This window comes from Mustelus asterias, chromosome 14, assembly GCF_964213995.1.
Source record: "Mustelus asterias chromosome 14, sMusAst1.hap1.1, whole genome shotgun sequence".
Lineage (NCBI taxonomy): Eukaryota > Metazoa > Chordata > Chondrichthyes > Carcharhiniformes > Triakidae > Mustelus > Mustelus asterias.
Genome location: NC_135814.1, coordinates 87,756,189 through 87,776,564, shown reverse-complemented (window position 1 = coordinate 87,776,564; position 20,376 = coordinate 87,756,189). Strand labels below are relative to the sequence as shown.

Here is a 20,376-nt window from a genome sequence, read left to right as displayed (position 1 = left end):
AGAAGATAATAGGGAAGGCAAATGGAATTCTGGCTATTATTTTAAGGAGGCTGGAGCATAAAAGTGAAGAGGAGTTGCTGCAGTGTACGTGGTAATAGTGTGGCCACATTTACAATACTGCATCCAGTTTTGATCCCCTTATTTAAGAAATACATATCATTGGAGGCAGTACAGAGGAGACTTACTAGGAGGATTCCAAGCATGGAGGGACTGCCAAATGAGGAAAGATTAAACAGGTTAGGTCTGTACTCCTTGGAGCTCAGAAGAATGAGGGATGACATGATTGAAACATACAAGATTTTCAGGGGGATAGACAGGGTAAATGTTGGGGGGATGTTTCCACTCATGGGAGAATGTAGGATCAGAGGGCCTAGGGGGTGCTCATTTAAGAAAAAAATTCTCAAAGAGTGGTGAATCTTTGGAATTCTTTAACCCAGGAAGCGGTGGAGATCGAGTCCTTGAACATTTTCAAGAATCAACAGGGAATTAAGGGTTAGAGATAAGGCTGGAAAGTGGACTTTGAGTGTTAGATCAGCCATGATATTATTAAATGGCAGACCAGACTTGAAGGGCTTAATAGCCTACTCCTGTTCCCAGTTCTCATGGCCTAATGGGTCCCATTGTGGATCTTCTGGGATACATCTCTTCTCTTCTATCCGGAGACCTGAAGATCTGTGTCTGTCATCAAGGAGAAGATACAAAAAACTCCTAGAAATACAAGAGAACTAAGGGACTCGAAGCAATGAGAAAGTGAAAGAAATAAGTATTAGTAAAAAACTGGTAGTGGAGAAATTAATGGGACTGAAAATTGATCCAACCAGGGATCAGGCTATTTGGATCTGGTAATGTGTAATGACAGTAAGAGTGATCATCAGATCACTCCATCTGACGAAGGAGCAGCGCTCCGAAAGCCAATGGTATTTGCTACCAAATAAACCTGTTGGTCTTTAACCTGGTGTTGTTAAAACTCTTACTGTGTTCACCCCAGTCCGACGCCGGCATCTCCACATAATGTGTAATGAGGCAGGTTTAATAAACAATCTCAGATCCACTAGGAAACAGTGACCATAACATGGTAGAATTTAACATTCAGTTTGAGAGTGATAAACTTGGGTCAGAAACAACTGTGTTAAACTTAAATAAGGGTAATTATAAAAGGAATATGGACAAAGTTGGCTGGAGTGGAATGGAAGGAGTTTAGCAGAAAAGATGGTTAAACAGTGGCAGATGTTTATAAAAATAGTTCATGACTCACAAGAAAGCTATGTTCCAGTGAGGAAGGGGACAAATCAACCATGGAAGTTAAGGATAGTATTAAACTAAAAGAAAAAAATAATATGGCAAAGGCCCTTAAATCCCTTGGACTAGATGGATTGCATGCCAGGGTGTTAAGGGAAATAGCCACAGAAATAGTGGATGTACTGGTAGTAATCTACTAGAATTTAAGGATTCTTGGAAAAGTCCCCGAGGATTCAAAAACTACCTTATTCCAAAAAAAAGGGGGGTGGGAAAGAGACAAGAAACTATAGGCAAGTTAGCTTAACTTCTGTCCAGTCCATTATAAAGGATGTAATAGCAGAGCATTTGCTGCAGCTCAGAGGGAATTGGGGTTCCTTGGTCATCACAAAAAGCTAGCATACAAGTTCAGCAGGTAATAGGAAAGGCAAGTGGAATGCTGGCCTTTAGTTCAAAAGGGATGGAGTATAAAAATAGGGAAGTCTTGCTAAAATCAAGGCACTAGCTAGACTACACCTGGAATACTGTGAATAGTTTGGGTCCCCTTATCTAAGGAAAGATATACTGACATTGGAGGCAGTCCAGAGAAGTCCAGGTATGGAGAGATTTTTATACGAGGAGAGGTTAAGTAGCTTGGGCCTGTACTTACTGGAGCTTAGAAGAATGAGAGGTGACCTTATTGAGACATACAGGATTCTCAGGGGGCTTGACAGGATAGATGCCGAGAGAATATTTCCTCTTGTGAGAGAGTCTAGGAGCAGAATGCATAATCTTAGAATAAGGGGTTGCCCATTTAAAACAGAGATGAGGAGGAATTTCTTCTCTCAGAGGGTAGTGAACTTGTGGAGCTCTTTAATCACAAAGGGCTGTAGAGGCTGGGTTGTTATGTTCAAGGCTTAGATAGACAGATTTTTAATCAGTAAGGGAATCAAGGGTTATGGAGATAAGGCAGGAAAGTGGAGTTAAGGATTATATCAGATCAGGCATGATCTCATTGAATGGTGGAGCAGACTCGATGGGCCGAATGGCCTACTTCTGCTCCTACATCTTGAGGTCTTATGGGGTGGAACTTCGGGAACCAGATCCCATCAATTTTGGAAGATCCATGTCGTCTTCACATCTCTGCAAAAATCTCAGCCTAAGTTTTCAGATGACGATGTTAAGGGGCAACGTGTAGATGAGAAATAGGAGGGAGCCAAAAAAATCCTTGGGGTACACCAGAGGTTAACAGTGTAGGAGTGCGAAAAGAAGCAGATTACATAGGTAAGAATGGAATCAGCCGAGTGCTCACCCAACTACCTAGACAGTAGTGGAGAGGCGTTGGAGGAGGATGGTGTGGTCAACCTTGTCAAAGGCTACAGGGAGGTTAAGGGCAAGGAGGGATAGGTTACTTCCGTCAGCCACATAGGATGTCATTTGAGACTTATTTCTCTATTGTGACAGGAGTAGGAAGCTGCTTCAATCAGAGTTCCAGGAAAGATGGGCCTAAACAGGAGATGCACAACACATTCAAGGACTTTGGAAAGAAAAGGGAGTTTGAAGTTGGGGATTATCTTTGCAGTCCAGGATGTTCCTGGAACAATGAGCAGTTTTAGCAAACGAGAACAGGACCCGATAGTGCTTAATAAAATCAGAAAGTACTGAAAAAAAACAGAGATAAACAGGAGTTAACATTTCAAATCCAATAAGGCCCTTCTTCAGAACCTAGCCCAATCAGTGAATGACTGAACCTATCATATCCCATCAAGTCCACATCCCTTGGACTAAAGAAAGTGGAGAAGAGGGCTGTACCAGGGGGAGGATTCAGAGTGACAGAGAGTAATGTTCTATGATGTCAGAGATGGAGGTGAGGGTGTGGTTGAGCAGATCAGTAACTATAGGAATGTCATGGTGAGCAGTGGCCAGACAGTTGGGAATTGGGAAGTGAATTCCTTGGGGCAACACAGAAGGAATAGAGTTGGGGGCAAGGACGTAGATATAGAATCCTATAGTGCAGAAGGAGGCCATTCGGCCCATTGAGTCTGCACCAACCACAATCTCACCCAGGTCCTATCCCCATAACCCATTTACCCTAGCTAGTCCCCCTGACACTAAGGGCAATTTATCATGGTCAATCCACCTAGCCTGCACATCTTTGGACTGAGGGAGCACCGGGAGGAAACCCACATAGACAGGGGAGAATGTGGAGACGCCACACAGAGTGACCCAAACCGGGAATCGAACCCAGGTCCCTGGCACTGTGAGGCAGCAGTGATAACCACTGTGCCACCATGCCGCCCATGGCAGCAGTGATACAAGGAAGCAGTCAGAGATGGCCAGCCACCTGATTAAAATGATGGATATAGTGAGGCTATGCCAGATGGCAATGTTAAAGAGATAGTTGTGAACTTCACTTCGAGTCTATATTAATACAAGATTAAAATATGTAATGAGCGCAGAGGAGAAAGGGCCTGATATTTTGAGTTGGAAGTCGAAATCACAGAGGTTGAAAAGTCACTTTGCGCAGGGTTTGAGAGCAGAAAGCAGTGGCAATAGTCTGGGCGATAACATTTATAGTACTTGAGTGAGCAATAGCAAGGGAGGATTTTAAATTAAAGGTAAGGGGATGAAACAAGGCAAGACACTCAAAGAAGAATAAAGTCAACAATAACTGTTACTGGCCATATAACACTAAACTGTGAGCTCACAGTGTTTACTGCTCAGCATTACACTAGTTAATGGGAGAAAAGAGAGAGAGGAAGAGTCCATTTCATGGAATCCCTCCAGTGCAGGAGGAGGCCATTCAGCCCATTGAGTCTGCACCAACAACAATCCCACCCAGGCCCTATCCCCAGAACCTTTGCCCTGCTAATCCCCTTGACACCAATGGGCAATTTATCATGGCCAATCAACCTAGCCTGCATATCTTTGGAAGATCCATGGGGTAGAACAATCCAACCAGTCCCATTTTCCTGTTCTATCCCCATAGCCCTGCAGGTTTATTTTCCTAATTTCACTGTCTACCATCCTCCATTCTTGAAAAATTGTCATTTACCATGATTTTTTTTCACGATTTGCTGTTTTCTACTTTAAGTCAATGTTTTATCCTGCCATTCCTACCATTTAATACACCAAGAAGATTCAAGATTACAGAGTACTGGACTAATGGTAAGATACTTGGTAGTGTGGATGAGCAGAGAGATCTCGGTGTCCATGTGCATAGATCCCTGAAAGTTGGCACCCAGGTTGATAGGGTTGTTAAGAAGGCGTACGGAGTGTTAGCTTTTATTGGTAGAGGGACTGAGTTTCGGAGCCATGAGGTCATGTTGCAGCTGTACAAAACTCTGGTGCGGCCGCACTTGCAGTATTGCGTACAGTTCTGGTTGCCGCATTATAGGAAGTATGTGGCAGCATTGGAAAGGGTGCAGAGGAGATTTACCAGGATGTTGCCTGGTATGGTGGGAAGGTCTTATGAGGAAAGGCTGAGGGACTTGAGGTTGTTTTCGTTAGACAGAAGAAGGTTTAGAGGTGACTTAATAGAGGCATACAAGATGATCAGAGGATTAGATAGGGTGGATAGTGAGAGCCTTTTTCCTCGGATGGGGATAGCTAGCACGAGGGGGCATAGCTTTAAATTGAGGGGTGATAGATATAGGACAGATGTCAGAGGTAGGTTCTTTACTCAGAGTAGTAAGGAATGCCCTGCCTGCAGCAGTAGTGGACTCGCCAACATTAATGGCATTTAAATGGTCATTGGATAAACATATGGATGATATTGGAATAGTGTAGGTTAGAGGGGCTTTAGATTGGTTTCACAGGTTGGCGCAACATCGAGGGCCGAAGGGCCTGTACTGCGCTGTTATGTTCTATGTTCTGACACTGATCCTATTCCATGGACGTCCATTTTGTTAAATAGCCTTTTATGTTGTACCTTGTCAAAGGCGTTCTTAAAATCCATTTAGACAATGTCCCCATTGTATTCTCTTCATCAACCTTCTCTGTTACTTAAATCAATAAATTCAATATCAGTCAAGCAGGATCTACTATCCAATAAATATATATCCTTACTAGGTTACAGACTTCACTGGAAGTTACTAGTTGAATTATACTAAATAGTTAAGTGTGTGCTGAGATGAGAGCAGTTACTAGTTGGATCACACTCATAGTTAGGGTTAATATAACGGAAGGGATTAGCCTGGTTGCTATGGGGTAACAGTAGGTTGCAGCAGTCACTGGGTAAGGAACAGCTAGCAGTGGTTACACTCGTTAGCGGTAGTTAATTCCCGGTACGATCACTAGTTACTGACACCCAGTAACCGCGGGGTGAGTGTCCCGCTGCCGCCCCCTCAGCAGCGGCCCCGGGCAGCAGGAAAGAGCGGGGCTCCGGGGCCGGGGCCGGGGCCGCACTCACTCACTCACCAGCAGTTGAGCTTCCTGACGGTGTCCAGGTCGGAGGCTCTGGCCCGGGACAGCACCAGCTTCTTGTTCAGAGCCATACCGGGCAAAGCGAGCAACCACCCGGCCCAATGTTACCATCGCAACCCCGCCCGCCGCACACACTTAAAGAGGCAGGCACTAGACCATCACTTAAAGGGGCAGGTACTAGACCAACACTTAAAGGGGCAGGTACTAGACCAACACTTAAAGGGACAGGCACCAGATCCACATTTAAAAGTGCAGGCACTGGACCAACACTTAAAGGGGCAGGCACTGAACCAACATTTAAAGGCACAGGCACTGGACCAGCACTGAAAGGCGCAGGAACTGGACCAATACTTAAAGGTGCAGGCACTGGACCAACACTTAAAGGGGCAGGCACTGAACCAATATTTAAAGGCACAGGCACTGGACCAGCACTTAAAGGTGCAGGAACTGGACCAATACTTAAAGGGGCAGGCACTGGACCAACACTGAAAGGGACAGGCACCAGATCCACATTTAAAAGTGCAGGCACTGGACCAACACTTAAAGGGGCAGGCACTGAACCAATATTTAAAGGCACAGGCACTGGACCAGCACTTAAAGGCGCAGGAACTGGACCAATACTTAAAGGTGCAGGCACTGGACCAACACTTAAAGGGGCAGGCACTGGACCAACACTTAAAGGGGCAGGCACTGGACCAACACTTAAAGGGGCAGGTACTGGACCAACACTGAAAGGGACAGGCACCAGATCCACATTTAAAAGTGCAGGCACTGGACCAACACTTAAAGGGGCAGGCACTGAACCAACATTTAAAGGCACAGGCACTGGACCAGCACTGAAAGGCGCAGGAACTGGACCAATACTTAAATGGACAGGGAATTTGCCAACACTTAAAGGGTCAGGGTCTGTACTAACACATAAAGGGGCAGGGACCAAGTCAATATCATTAAAAGATACAGTGCACTGTTAAAGGGGCAGGGACTGTAGAGCAAGTTGGAATCATGAATACAACACAGAAGGCGATCTTTCGGCCCATCCTGCCTATACTGATTCTTCTGAAATAGCTTTCCCTGCTTTTCCCGGTGATCATACATTTCCCCATCAAGCGTTTACTCAATTCCCTTTTGAAAGTTACTATTGAATCTGCTTATACCATCTTTTCAGGCAGTACATTCCAGATCATAACTCACTGCTTTAAAAAAAAACTCCTCTTAAAACAAAGGCTACCACGACTTCAGTTGTCAAGACCAATGCCTCTAGTCTTTTTATCAGTAAACTTGAATCTTTGTTGTAAGGTTACTTACCTCACTGGAATTGGAAATAATTTCTTATTTATTCCATCAAAACACTTCATTTAAATATCACTATCATATCCCCTTTAAACTTCACTCTGAGAGGAATAAACCTAGCTTCTGCAATCTCTCTGCATAAGTGGGCAGCATGGTGGCACAGTGGTTAGCACTGCTGCCTCAGGGATCAGTGTTGGGACCGCAATTGTTTACGATTTACATAGATGATTTGGAGTTGGGGACCAAGTGTAGTGTCTCAAAATTCGCAGATGACACTAAGATGGGTGGCAGAGCAAAGTGTGCAGAGGACGCTGAAAGTCTGCAAAGGGATATAGATAATCTAAGTGAGTGGGCGAGGGTCTGGCAGATGGAGTACAATGTTGGTAAATGTGAGGTCATCCATTTTGGTAGGAATAACAGCAAAATGGATTATTATTTAAATGGAAAAAAATTGCAGCATGCTGCTGTGCAGAGGGACCTGGGTGTCCTTGTGCAGGAATCTCAAGGAGTTGGTTTGCAGGTGCAGCAGGTAATTAAGAAGGCAAATGGAATTTTGTCCTTCATTGCTAGAGGGATGGAGTTTAAAAACAGCGAGGTTATGTTGCAGCTGTATAAGGTGCTGGTGAGGCCACACCTGGAGTACTGTGTACAGTTTTGGTCTCCTTACTTGAGAAAGGATATACTGGCACTGGAGGGGGTGCAGAGGAGATTCACTAGGTTGATTCTGGAGTTGAGAGGGTTGGCTTATGAGGAGAGACTGAGTAGACTGGGGCTATACTCATTGGAATTCAGAAGAATGAGGGGAGATCTTATAGAAACATATAAGATTATGAAGGGAATAGATAAGATAGAAGCAGGGAAGTTGTTTCCACTGGCGGGTGAAACTAGAACTAGGGGCATAGCCTCAAAATAAGGGGAAGCAGATTTAGGACTGAGTTGAGGAGGAACTTCTTCACACAAAGGGTTGTGAATCTGTGGAATTCCCTGCCCAGTGAAGCAGCTGAGGCTACCTCATTGAATGTTTTTAAGGCAAGGATAGATACATTTTTGAACAGTAAAGGAATTAAGGGTTATGGTGAGCGGGTGGGTAAGTGGAGCTGAGTTCACAAAAAGATCAGCCATGATCTTATTGAATGGCGGAGCAGGCTCGAGGGGCCAGATGGCCTACTCCTGCTCCTAGTTCTTATGCTCTCTCAGTTCCAGGGACCTGAGTTTCATTCAAGCCTTGGGTCACTGTGTGGAGTTTGCACATTCTCCCCGTGTCTGAATGGGTTTCCTCCGGGTGCTCCAGTTTCCTCCCACAGTCTAAAGAGATGCAGGTTAGGTGGATTGGCCATGTTAAATTGCCCCTTAGTGTCCCAAGATATGTAGGTTAGATGGATTAGCCATGGTAAGTGTGTGGGATAACAGGGATAGGGCAGGGAAGAGGGCCTGAATATGACACTCTGTCAGAGAGCTTGATGGGCCGAATGGCCTCTTTTGCACTGTAGGGATTCTATGATAAATCCCTCAGCCCAGTGCCACTTTGGTAAATCCTCTCTATGCCCACTTTAGAGCTTTTTCTCCTGGAAGTGTGGTACCTAGAATTGCTCCTCTAACTGAGGCCCAATCAGTGTCTAATAAATAATTTCTGTAGTTTCCTTAATTCTGTACTTATATTTATGCTCCTTCCTATCTCTGTAATTTTTTTCCAGTCCCACCAAGATTTTGGTATTCCTTTAATAATAACCCTTGAGCATCCAGAATTTGGTGATAATGCCTCAAGGCCTCTAGTTCTGGAAGTCTCTCCCAAAGGATATCCTCCTTGCTACATCTTTCCTCCTTAAAGCCAACATCCATCGTCTGCCCCATGTCTCTTTATGTGCCTCGTTGTCAATGTATTTTACTACAATGTATAATGCTTCACTACATTTTAAGGCACTATATAAATGCAAGTTGTTGTTGGAGGCAGTGGCATTGTGTTAATGTCACTGGACTAATAATCCAGAGGCCCAGGCTAGTGCTCAGGTGGCACAGATTCAAATCCCTTTGTGGCATCTGTTGGAATTTAAATTCAGTCAATAAATTTGGAATTAAAAGTTAGTTTTGGTGATAGTGACCGTGGCCTGGGCCTCGGCTCCTCCCTCTGTGACTGGATCCTGAACTTCCTAACTCACAGACCACAATCAGTAAGGATAGGCAACAACACCTCCTCCACGATCATCCTCAACACTGGTGCCCCACAAGACTGTGTTCTCAGCCCCCTACTATACTCTTTATGCACCAATGACTGTGTGGCCAAATTCTCCTCAACTTTCAAATTTGCTGACGACACCACCATGGTGGGTTGGATCTCAAACAATGATGAGACAGAGTACAGGAATGAGATAGAGAATCTGGTGAACTGGTGCGGCAACAATAATCTCTCCCTCAATGTCAGCAAAACAAAGGAGATTGGTATCGACTTCAGAAAGTGTAAAGGAGAACATCCCACTGTCTACATCAACGGGGATGAAGTAGAAAGGGTCGAGAGCTTCAAGTTTTTAGGTGCCCAGATCACCAACAACCTGTCTTGGTCCCCCCATGCCGACACTATAGTTAAGAAAGCACACCAACATTTTGATCTCTGAGACCACTCATTGTAACCTGTGATACCTCCCCCTATGGAACAGGACCGGTATTATTTCACTGTTGGGATGATGGAACAGAGCTCCAATCGTGTACGCATCATGAAACCTGGCAGATGCAGAGAGGAAGTATGCCCAGATCAAAGATGGTTTGGCCATGGTGTTCACAATGGAAAAGGTTCCACCAGTACGTCTACAGTCGGCATTCACCATAGTAACCGATCACAAACCTCTGTTGGGCCTCTTCTAGAAATTAAAGGTGATTCCTCCCATCGCATCAGTCTGAATGCAATACAGGCCAGTGTCTTATAAGATAAAGACCAGGGAGAAGACCTTAAAGAAGTACATAGATCACCTCCGTCACAGGGAACCCTCCACAGAGGCAACTGTTTCTATTAGGTGCCTATGAAAATACCTTAGAACATCATCCAGGGAGAGAGATAGTCAATGTCGATGCCTTGAGTTGCCGGCCACTATCCACCAGCCTACCTTCTCCTCTGAAGATGGATGAAGTCATCATGACTCTGAACTTCATGGACAAACTGCCAGTATCCGGCAAGCAAATCCAGGCATGGACCCAAAAGGACCCTACATTGGTGAAACTAAGTCACATCATCCTAAGTGCTGGACCACAAGGGCATCTGACAGAGGATTTGAAACTTTATCTCTCTAAATATCAGGAGTCGCGTATAGAAGATGGCATCATCTTGTGGAGAGCCCGGGTGGCTGTGCCACGACCAGGCCAGTGACCAATACTTGAAGAATTACACAATGGCCACCCAGAAATTTCTGAGATAAAAATGCTCACAAGAGCCTGGCACAGACAGTGATATTGGAAACCTGGTCAAGCAGTGCAAAACCTGCCAGGAAAACCAGAAGGTCCCACCAGCAGCCTTGTTGCAGCCCCGGGAATGGCCGGGTAGACCCTGGCTGCGAGTACATGCTGACTTTGCAGGGCCCATTGATGGGCTCTATGTTCTTAATTCTCATCGACACCTATTCAAAATGGATTGACATGCACTGAATGGCCTCTACTACCTCTTACAACACCATAGAGAACCTCCGTCAGCCTTTTAGTCATCTGGTAGACTCAAGGTTCTCGTGACTGACAATGGGACCCCGTTTACCAGCGGGGAGTTCCAGATCTTCCTGAGTACGAATGGAATAAGGCACATCCGCACGGCCCCCTACCACCCATCCTCAAACAGCCTGGCTGAGCGGGCGGCCCAGGCATTCAAAAGTGGCATAAAAAACAAACAAACCACAGATTCTCTAGAAACAAAGCTCGCACGTTTCCTTTCTAACTATAGTACTATGCCGCATCTAACAACGGGAATAGTCCCAGAGGAGCTATTGATGGGCCAAGGCCTTCAGACTAGGCTTAGCCTGACATTCCCAAATTTGGCCGGCAATGTTGGGTTAAAACAGGAAGCCCAGAAAAGGGGCCATGATGGTCAGAGGCCGGATAGAGACTTCAAACTGGGAGATACGGTCCATGTGAGGAACTTCGGTGACAGCTCTCTGTGGATTCCAGGAGTTATTCTCGAGAAAACAGGGCCAGTGTCTTATAAGATAAAGACCAGGGAGAAGACCTTAAAGAAGCACATAGATCACCTCCGTCACAGGGAACCCTCCGCAGAGGCAACTGTTTCTATGGATGCGTCACTGTCAGCGTCCTTCACACCAGCCTGTGGACTGGAAACTCCACCCTCTAAAAACTCAAGAGCCAGTCATCTGGACAATAAAGATTGTGGCTCGGACATGGAGATAGAGGTGGCGGACACCCAGTCAGAGGTCGCCACTGAGGATGAGCTCCCTGTAATGGCTCTTCGACACTATTTGTGGAAAAAGCGTTCACATATCTATTACACACCGCCCCAACCACACCCAACAAGCAATAGAGGTGAGGCCATGGGCAAAGTTACGGAGAAGGTCCCATTGTCATGGAAGTGAGGGGAACCCTCAGACTCAGGGGACGGGGTGGGGGGGGAGGGGGGGGGTGGGTGGGAGGTGTGAAATTTCTCATGAAGTCCGTGGGGAATCACTGATTGATCTCCCCGTGGGGCTCTTTGAGGGTGGGTTCGTCTGGTAACAGGCAGTGGCCTGCCCAGCTGAAACTCATTGTCTGAGGCTTTTTATGAGGCAGGCCCAGGACTGGGCCTGCTAAATGGTAGTCCCAAGCAGGGACTAGTGTGTGTATACCACGGTAGGGGTTTTACTTTGCATTTTGTAATAAACTATATTCCTTTCCAGTTGGGCTTCCTGAGTCATTATACTAAGTGACAGTTTATCCTGTCTCTGAGCAGGAAGCATGCCGAAGATTCCTGCATTTCCTGCCACATATGACTCTTCCCACCTGTTATTCTGAAGGGTGGCTACTTTCCAAAATGTAAGACCCAGGAAACTCTCCATCCTCGCAGAATGTGAAGGAGAGGAAACATACACTTTATGGCACAGTTGTAAAACATGTGTGGGGACAAAGTGACCACTCATATAACATAAAACATAGAACAGTACAGCACAGTACAGGCCCTTCGGCCCTCAATGTTGTGCCGAGCTTAGTCCGAAACCAAGATCAAGCTATCCCACTCCCTATCATTCTGGTGTGCTCCATGTACCTATCCAATAACTGCTTGAAAGTTCCTAAAGTGTCCGACTCCACTATCACAGCAGGCAGTCCATTCCACACCCCAACCACTCTCTGAGTAAAGAACCTACCTCAGACATCCCTCCTATATCTCCCTCCATGAACCTTATAGTTATGCCCCCTAGTAACAGCTACATCCACCCGAGGAAATAGTCTCTGAACGTCCACTCTATCTATCCCCCTCATCATCTTATAAACCTCTATTAAGTCTCCTCTCATCCTCCTCTGCTCCAAAGAGAAAAGCCCCAGCTCCCTCAACCTTTCTTCATAAGACCTACCCTCCAAACCAGGCAGCATCCTGGTAAATCTCCTCTGCACTCTCTCCAATGCTTCCACGTCCTTCTTATAGTGAGGTGACCAGAACTGCACACAATATTCCAACTGTGGTCTCACCAAGGTCCTGTACAGTTGCAGCATATCCCCATGGCTCTTAAACTCAAACCCCCTGTTAATAAACGCTAACACACTATAGGCCTTCTTCACGGCTCTATCCACTTGAGTGGCAACTTTCAGAGATCTGTGGATATGAACCCCAAGATCGCTCTGTTCCTCCACATTCCTCAGAACCCTGCCGTTGACCCTGTAGTCCGCATTCAAATTTGTCCTACCAAAATGAATCACCTTGCACTTATCAGGGTTAAACTCCATCTGCCATTTTTCAGCCCAGCTCTGCATCCTATCAATGTCTCTTTGCAGCCTACAACAGCCCTCCACCTCATCCACTACTCCACCAATCTTGGTGCCATCAGCAAATTTACTGACCCACCTCTCAGCCCCCTCCTCCAAGTCATTGATAAAAATCACAAATAGCAGAGGACCCATCGATATGCATCGTTCTTTGAAGGTGGCAGGAACAGAGAGAGAATAGTTCAGAAAACATAAGGGATCTTGGGCTTCATAAATAGAGGCATTTAGTACAAAATGGAGAGTTTATGCTGAACCTTTATAAAGCTTTGATTAAGCCACAACTGGAGTATTGCGTCCAGTTCTGGACACCAAACATAAAGAAGATCTGAGGGTCTTTGAGTGATTGCAGAAGATTTAGTTGAATGGTTCTAGGGATGAGGGATTTTAGTTACAAGGTTACATTGGAAAGGCTGGCATTGTTTGCTTTGTGGTAAAGGAGATTGAGGGGAGATTTGATCAGATAGATAAGGAAAATCTATAACCTTTAGCGTAGAATAAAAACAGAGATTTAAAGTTTGGGGCAAGGGAAGCTTGGGGAATGTGAGGAAGAACGCTTAACACAGTGCAAGGTAATGACTTGGAACTCAGTGCCTGTGAGGGTGGAAACAGAAAACATTCAGTGATTTCAAAAGGAAATTGGATTGGAACTTGAAGGAAATAAATTTGTGGAGCTACAGGGATAGAGCAGGTAAATGGGCCTGACAGGGTTGTTCTACAGAGGGTGAACATGAATTCAATGGGCCAAATGGCCTCCTTCTGTAACGACTCTATGACTATTCCTTATTATGTTTGAATTCTTTGCCTAGGTTGATGATGAGTTTTATTTTGTATTTGGTGTTTTTGCAGCACTTATGATATAAATGGCCTTACTAAGCTAGTTCAGAGGCTAGTTAATTGTCAACCACTTTGCTGGGTACCTGGATCACATATCTGTGACGGCAGATTTCCTGCTTTACAGAACATTAGTGTAACATGAGACTTAAGCACCCGGGCTGCACGCAGGTTAACAATGAAGGTTTATTAATTCCACTGGCATCCAGGCTACCAACCCTCCAGGGAAAGTTTAACTTCAAAGAGCAGACTATTTATAGAGATTAATCATGGCCGATGCTCTAGATCTCTGCCCTACTCATGGTCCTGGCTTCTCGAGAGCCAGCAATTCTGATCTGCTGCTTCAGCCCTTGGCTGGAGACCTTCTCTCCTCAAGCTGCCCTAGGCCCATACCACACTGCCATTCGCAAATCCTAGTCCTGTTTCCACTCCTTAGCTTGCTCACTACAGGGAAGGGCCCTCAACAACCAACCAGTTCCCCTGATCGGTGCTGTTGGACACCATTGCCACCTGCTGCTGGAGGCTCTACTATATTAATAAATGTTTAGCTTGGACGGCTGGTTAATCATACAGAGCAACGTCAACAGCGTGGGTTCAATTGCTGTACCGGTTGAGGTTATTCATGAAGGTTCTGCCTTCTCAACCTTACCCCTCACCTCAGGTGTGGTGATCCTCAGGTTAAATTGCCACAAGTCAGCTCTCCCCCGTCAAAGGGGAAAGCAGTCTATAGACTGGAAAGCTCAATAGAGACTTTACCTATTTGAACCATTTGGATTTTTAAGACAATCTTCCTCTACACCCTAGCTATGACTGCATACGCTGGGCGGAATTTTACCCGTTTACCCTGCCCATCAGTGGGTAGAGCGAGCTGCTAAAATCGCGCGAGAGCCGAGAAACCAGGTTCGCGCCCGATTTCTCGCTCTTGCGATCTTACCAGAACTGGATTTCCAGCGAGATCAGTCCCTCGCCCACTTCCGGCAAGAGGCTGAATAATTTATTTAAATTTATTTAAATTTATTTAAATTTTCATTTGCATGTGTTTAGTGAGCCCAGCGCTTAATTGTCCGGCTCAGCTGCCTTTATGGCCTCGCCAGGAGATCTGCAACTCCCCCATTTTCACGCTAGCTGGACACTTAGAATGTTTCTCATAACGTTCTGCTCTCTATGCCACACCCTCTCCTTTCCTTTCTCCCCTATGTACTCTATGAATGGTTTATTTTATCTGTGTAGCGCACAAGAAACAATACTTTTCGCTGTATACCAATACATGTGACTAATAAATCACATTTTAAAAAATCAAACAATCCAGTAGTTTCATGTTCACCATTACTTATCCCTCAACTGGTGGTATTTGAACTCATATCTCCAGATTATTAATTCTATGGATCACTCATCCAGTAACATATCTGTCAAATTGGGTCAACACTGCTAAAACGTAATAAAATCTCATTTTGAATCACAGAAGTAAAGCCATTGATTACTGAATGATGCACGGTGGGCAGAAGGGGATTAATTGGAGAGGCACATTCTCCTCTGTAAATGAACCAGCAGAAAAGAGCAGAAATGGCCAAAGAAGGAGATACACTTGGTGGAAGGGCCAAGCCTCAGAAAAGCTCGCAAATTTGCTGCAAGGTTATGTGGACCGCAGCAAGTAATATTGATTCTGGAAAGTCTCCATTCCTGTAGTCTACTCAATTACACTTATTGTAGTCACTGGGCCCCAGTATGTCTATTCTTCCACAGGCTGGATTTTACAGTAGCCCCCCCCCCCCACCCTGGTTTGTTTTTGGCAGGGGGGCATATAAAACATATAGTGGTTAGTCCCTGGCTTTCCGTCCTCCCCTCAATGTGGGCTCCCATAATGTGAGGGGGTGGATAAGGCACTCACTAGCCCACCCATTTGGTCCTATCGAGGTCCTTAACTGCCAATGAAGTGGCCATTAAGGGCCCCAATATACCGCCACTGCCTTAATACTCGCTGGGGTTCAGACATGAGGGGGGAATCTCATAGCGACTTATAAAATTCTAACAGGGTAGATGCAGGGAGGATGTTCTGAATGGTGGGAGAGTCCAGAACCAGAGGTCACAGTCTGAGGATTCAGGTTAGACCATTTAGGACGGAGGTGAGGAGATATTTCTTCACCCAAAGAGTGGTGAGCCTGTGGAATTCATTACCACAGGAAATAATTGATGCCAAAACATTGAATATATTCAAGAAGCGGCTAGATATAGCACTTGGGGTGAATGGGATCAAAGGTTATGGGGAGAAAGCAGGATTAGGCTATTGAGTTGGATGATCAGCCATGACCATAATGAATGGTGGAGCAGGCTCTAAGGGCCAAATGGCCTCCTCCTGCTCCTATCTTCTATGTTTCTATGTAATACTCTGGCCAGTGGAAGGCGGGTGAGAATGGGGAGGTTGTTTTTTTTCCACAAAAACTGACGAAAAGGCAGGAAGGAAAGGTCGTTTGGGGGGGTTGCCCCCCCAAGATCATACCACCCCACTCTTGGTATCTGGCTTCCAAAACCTAACCCCCCCATTCCCTTTGCTGTACCTTCCTAGGCCCATAAACACCATCGCTGATGGTGGGGCCTTCTAACGTCCCCATTGTAGCAACATCATTACTGGTGATGGAGGCCTCCACAATAGCATACAAAGGAGCAGCTGCCTCTGTGGTGCCTGCTGCTCCTGTCACCCCCGTTGTCAATCCAGCTGGTCGCAAAGCCCTCGGGGTGAAGAGCTGGAGCCACTTGGGTACCTGGCCCTGGCTCACCATGGGTAGGGCATTTCTGGCAGTTGACCCACTAGAGGCCACTGTGCAGAGGGTAATATTATCATCACCACCTCCCACACTTGCAACACCTTGGGGAGGTCAGGTCTGGGCTGGTGCCAATCCCACTCAGAGAGCCAAGCCTCTGCCTCACTGACCCCTTCTGGCACCAGACATTTATTGACCTAACCTAGGAAGAGGTGTTGGAGTGCTCACCCCCTGTCTTGCATGAAAGCGTATATTACAAAGTGGTGTGGTCTGCGCACAGCCTGCAAGGAGATGGTGAACTTGCTGAATTCCTGGTTGTGAGTCAATCCCGGGCCCACAAGATGGGTCTGGACAGGTGGTCACCTCTATCCAGACTATCGTGGGGGAAGGTGGGGGTTTGGAGGAGGGCAGCCTCCTTTGAGCAAGAGGGTCGAGAACACAGTGAAAGGAGCCGGGTTGAACACACATGTATATGTAACTGCCCCACTGAGGAAGACCCTGGGTAAATGGATATGTTCTTGGCCCTGCCCCCTGCCCAGTCTCCATCCCCAGCACCGGGTACAAAATCTTTGCCAGGGTGATAGCTTCATGCCTGTCCCCGTGCTGAACACATGATTCACCCCGACCAGTCCGATGTGGACCCAGGCCACAGCTTTCACGACAATATCCACCTGGTCCATTGTTCCCAGAGGGCTGGTCTGTTAGCCCCTTCATGAGTCGCAACCAGGAGAAGGGGTTCGGCAGGATGATCACAAACATTTATTTGGGATTTTGTGGCCTTTCAAGTTCAGGAATCATTTTCTCACCATCGCAGAGTGTTTAATTCAGGTTAAGCGGTTAATTAAGGTGCCCATTTGCTTTGGGAGAGGTGCGTGCCAGGGATGCCCAATGTCTGGCCAGTTATATTCTATCTGCATGGAGCCTTTCCTGCACCTCTTGTGGAGGAGGTTGCGGGGATTGGTTCTGTGTGAGCCGGGCATTGGGTGTGCTTTTGGCCTATGCTAATGAGATCTAGCGCTTGTGTTTAAGGTTTATTCCATTCCCAAGGCTTAAAATGCTATTTAATAAAATATATAAAAAACCACCAGAAATAAATAACTTAATTCAGTAATTATTCAAAGCACATGAGGATGACAGAAAGCTGGTGTATCAAGGAGTCTTGAGGGAGCCATGGATACTGGTGTGATCCAGGGTAAGTAGATCTACAATAAGCGTCTGCGGCTTGAGGAGATTTAGCTTAGAGTCATCGAGCTGGAGGCTGAGCTGCAGACACTGCGACACCTCAGAGAGGGAGAGAGTTACCGGGACGTTTTGTACCAGGAGGTGGTCACACCCTTTAGGATAGAGTCTTCTGATTTGGAAGGTGGTCAGGGACAGGTGGGTGTCAATGCAGCTGAGGCAGGTAAGGGGACCCAGAGGAGAGGAGTGCAGGGTAAGGGGACTCAGAGGACAGGAGTGCAGGGTAAGGGTCCCAGAGGACAGGAGTGCAGGGTAAGGGGACCCAGAGGACAGGAGTGCAGGGTAAGGGGACCCAGAGGACAGGAGTGCAGGGTAAGGGGACCCAGAGGACAGGAGTGCAGGTTGGATGGGCTGACTGACTACGGCATCGGTAGTACAGGAAGCCATTCAAATGGGGGGGAAGCACATAAGAATGTAGTGATAGTAAGGGACAGTATAGTGAGAGGGATTGACACTGTTCTCTGCAGCAAGGAGCAAACTTCCAGATGGTTGTGTTGCCTGCCCGGTGTCAGGGTCGGGTCATCTGCTCCAGGTTAGAGAGGGGAAGGGGAAGGATCCCATTGTGGTCCCTGTAGGTACAAATGACCCGGGTAGAACATGGAAAGAGATTCAGCATAGAGAGTTTGAGATGTTAGGCATCAAATTTAAGCACTAAGGAGAAAGACGTTATAGCTGAAGGTGAAGTTCGAGAGCACATTAAGATTAATGCGTAGGAGATATTAGATGTTTTAGCATAAAGGAGCATAAATCCCCAAGGCCAGAGAGATGTATCCCAGGCTGCCTTGGGAGGCAAGGGAGGAGATTGCAGGCACCCTGCCAGAGATATTTAAATCTTTGCTGGCCACAGGTGAAGTGCCAGATGACTGGAGGATAGCTAATGTGGTACCTTTATGCACGTAGGGAAACAGGGTAATTCTGAGGGGCAGGATTAATCAACTGAAAAGGCAGAGATTGGTCAGGGATAGTCAGCACAAACTTGTTGGTGGGAGATCCTGTCTAACTAATTTAATTGAATTTTTTGAAAAGGTAACTGAATAATTGGGTAGTGCAGTTGATGTGGTTTACATAGACTTCAGTAAGGTCTTTGACAGGGTCCCGCATGGAAGGCTGGTCCAAAAGGTTAGAACCCATGGGATCCAAGAGAAGTTGGCAAATTGGATCCAAAATTGGCTTGTTAATAAGATGTGGAGATGCGGGCGTTGGACTGGGGTAAGCACAGTAAGAAGTCTCACAACACCAGGTTAAAGTCCAACAGGTTTATTTGGTAGCAAATACCATAAGCTTTCGGAGCGTGCTGCTCCTTCGTCAGATGGAGTGGTTATCTGATAACCACTCCATCTGACGAAGGAGCAGCACGCTCCGAAAGCTTATGGTATTTGCTACCAAATAAACCTGTTGGACTTTAACCTGGTGTTGTGAGACTTCTTACTGTTGTTAATAAGAGGCAGAGGGTGATGGTGGAGAGTTGTTTTTGTGAGTGGAAGCCTGTGACCAGCGGTGTACCACAGGGCTTTGTGCTGGGACCCTTGCTGGTTGTGATAGGTATTAACAACTTGGATGTGAATGTAGAAGGCATAATTAGTAAGTTTTGCAGATGACACAAAAATTGGTGATGTCACTGATAGTGAGGAGGACAGTCTTAGGCTTTGGACGGATATTGATCAGCTGGTAAATTGGGCCGAACAATGGCAGATGGAATTTTCTCCAGACAATTATGAGGTGATGCATTTTGGGAGGTCTAATAGAATAGGATATACATAATGAACGGTAGGTCCCTGGGGAGCATGAAGAACAAAGAGACCTTGGCGTACAAGTCCATAAGTTCTAGAAGGTGGCAGCACAGATAGACAGGGTGGTGAAGAAGGCATATGGAATACTTGTCTTCATTAGCCATATAGAATATAGGAGCAGGGAGGTCTTGGCACACATTTATAAGACATTGGTTAGGCCACAGATGGAATATTGTGTACAGTTCTGGTTGCCACACTATCGGAAGAATGTGATTGCACTGGAGAGGGTGCAGAGGAGATTCACCAGGATGTTGCCTGGAATGGAAAGTTTCAGCTATGAGGAGAGACTGGATAGTCTGGGTTTGTTTTCCCTGGAGCAGAGGAGGCTGAGGGGGGATCTGATAGAGGTATACAAAATTATGAGAGGCATAGATAGGGTGGATCGTAAGAGTCTTTCCCCCATGGCAAAGGTGTCTAAGACCAGAGGGCATAGGTTTAAGGTGAGGAGTAAGTGGTTTAGAGAGAATCTGAGGAGGACTGTTTTCACCCAGAGGGTGGTGGAAGTATAGAACGTGCTGCCTGAGAGGGTGATGGGGGCAGGTACTCTCACAACATTTAAGAAGCATCTGGATGAGCACTTAAATCGCCAAGGCTGAGTAAGCTGTGGCCAAGTGCAGATAAATGAGATTAGTATAGATTGGTATTTGATGGTTGGCGTAGACATGGAGGACTGAAGGACCTGTTTCTGTGCTGTACTATTCTATGGCGGAATTTTATCACCCTGCCCGCCACAGGAACCGGAGCGGGCGAGGGGCAGACCACGGAAAGATCCGTTGACTTGTGGCGAGGTTTTCCACAAAATGAACAAGGCTGTAACATCCCACCCTATGACTCAAACAGAACTTGCAAGGTTATTATCACTGATAGCGTCTGCAGAAAGTGTCTGC

The 20,376-nt window shown here is 46.2% G+C and overlaps 2 protein-coding genes across 3 annotated transcripts in view; both read right to left on the bottom strand.

The window, feature by feature from the left end:
* Window positions 1–5,897, bottom strand: part of cfap410 (cilia and flagella associated protein 410) — a 43,454-nt gene extending 37,557 nt beyond the window's left edge. Inside the window, exon 1 of one of the 2 annotated variants that reach the window (XM_078228813.1) lies at window positions 5,623–5,897. Coding sequence is in view for 1 of the 2 variants with exons in the window: in XM_078228812.1 (XP_078084938.1) it covers window positions 5,635–5,711 (77 nt within the window). In the remaining variant the exon portion in view is untranslated. The remainder of the gene's footprint in view (window positions 1–5,622) is intronic. The other variant, XM_078228812.1, reaches the window with a different exon arrangement.
* lancl1 (LanC antibiotic synthetase component C-like 1 (bacterial)) overlaps window positions 1–20,376 on the bottom strand; it is a 683,707-nt gene that overhangs the window by 361,893 nt on the left and 301,438 nt on the right. The window lies entirely within an intron of this gene.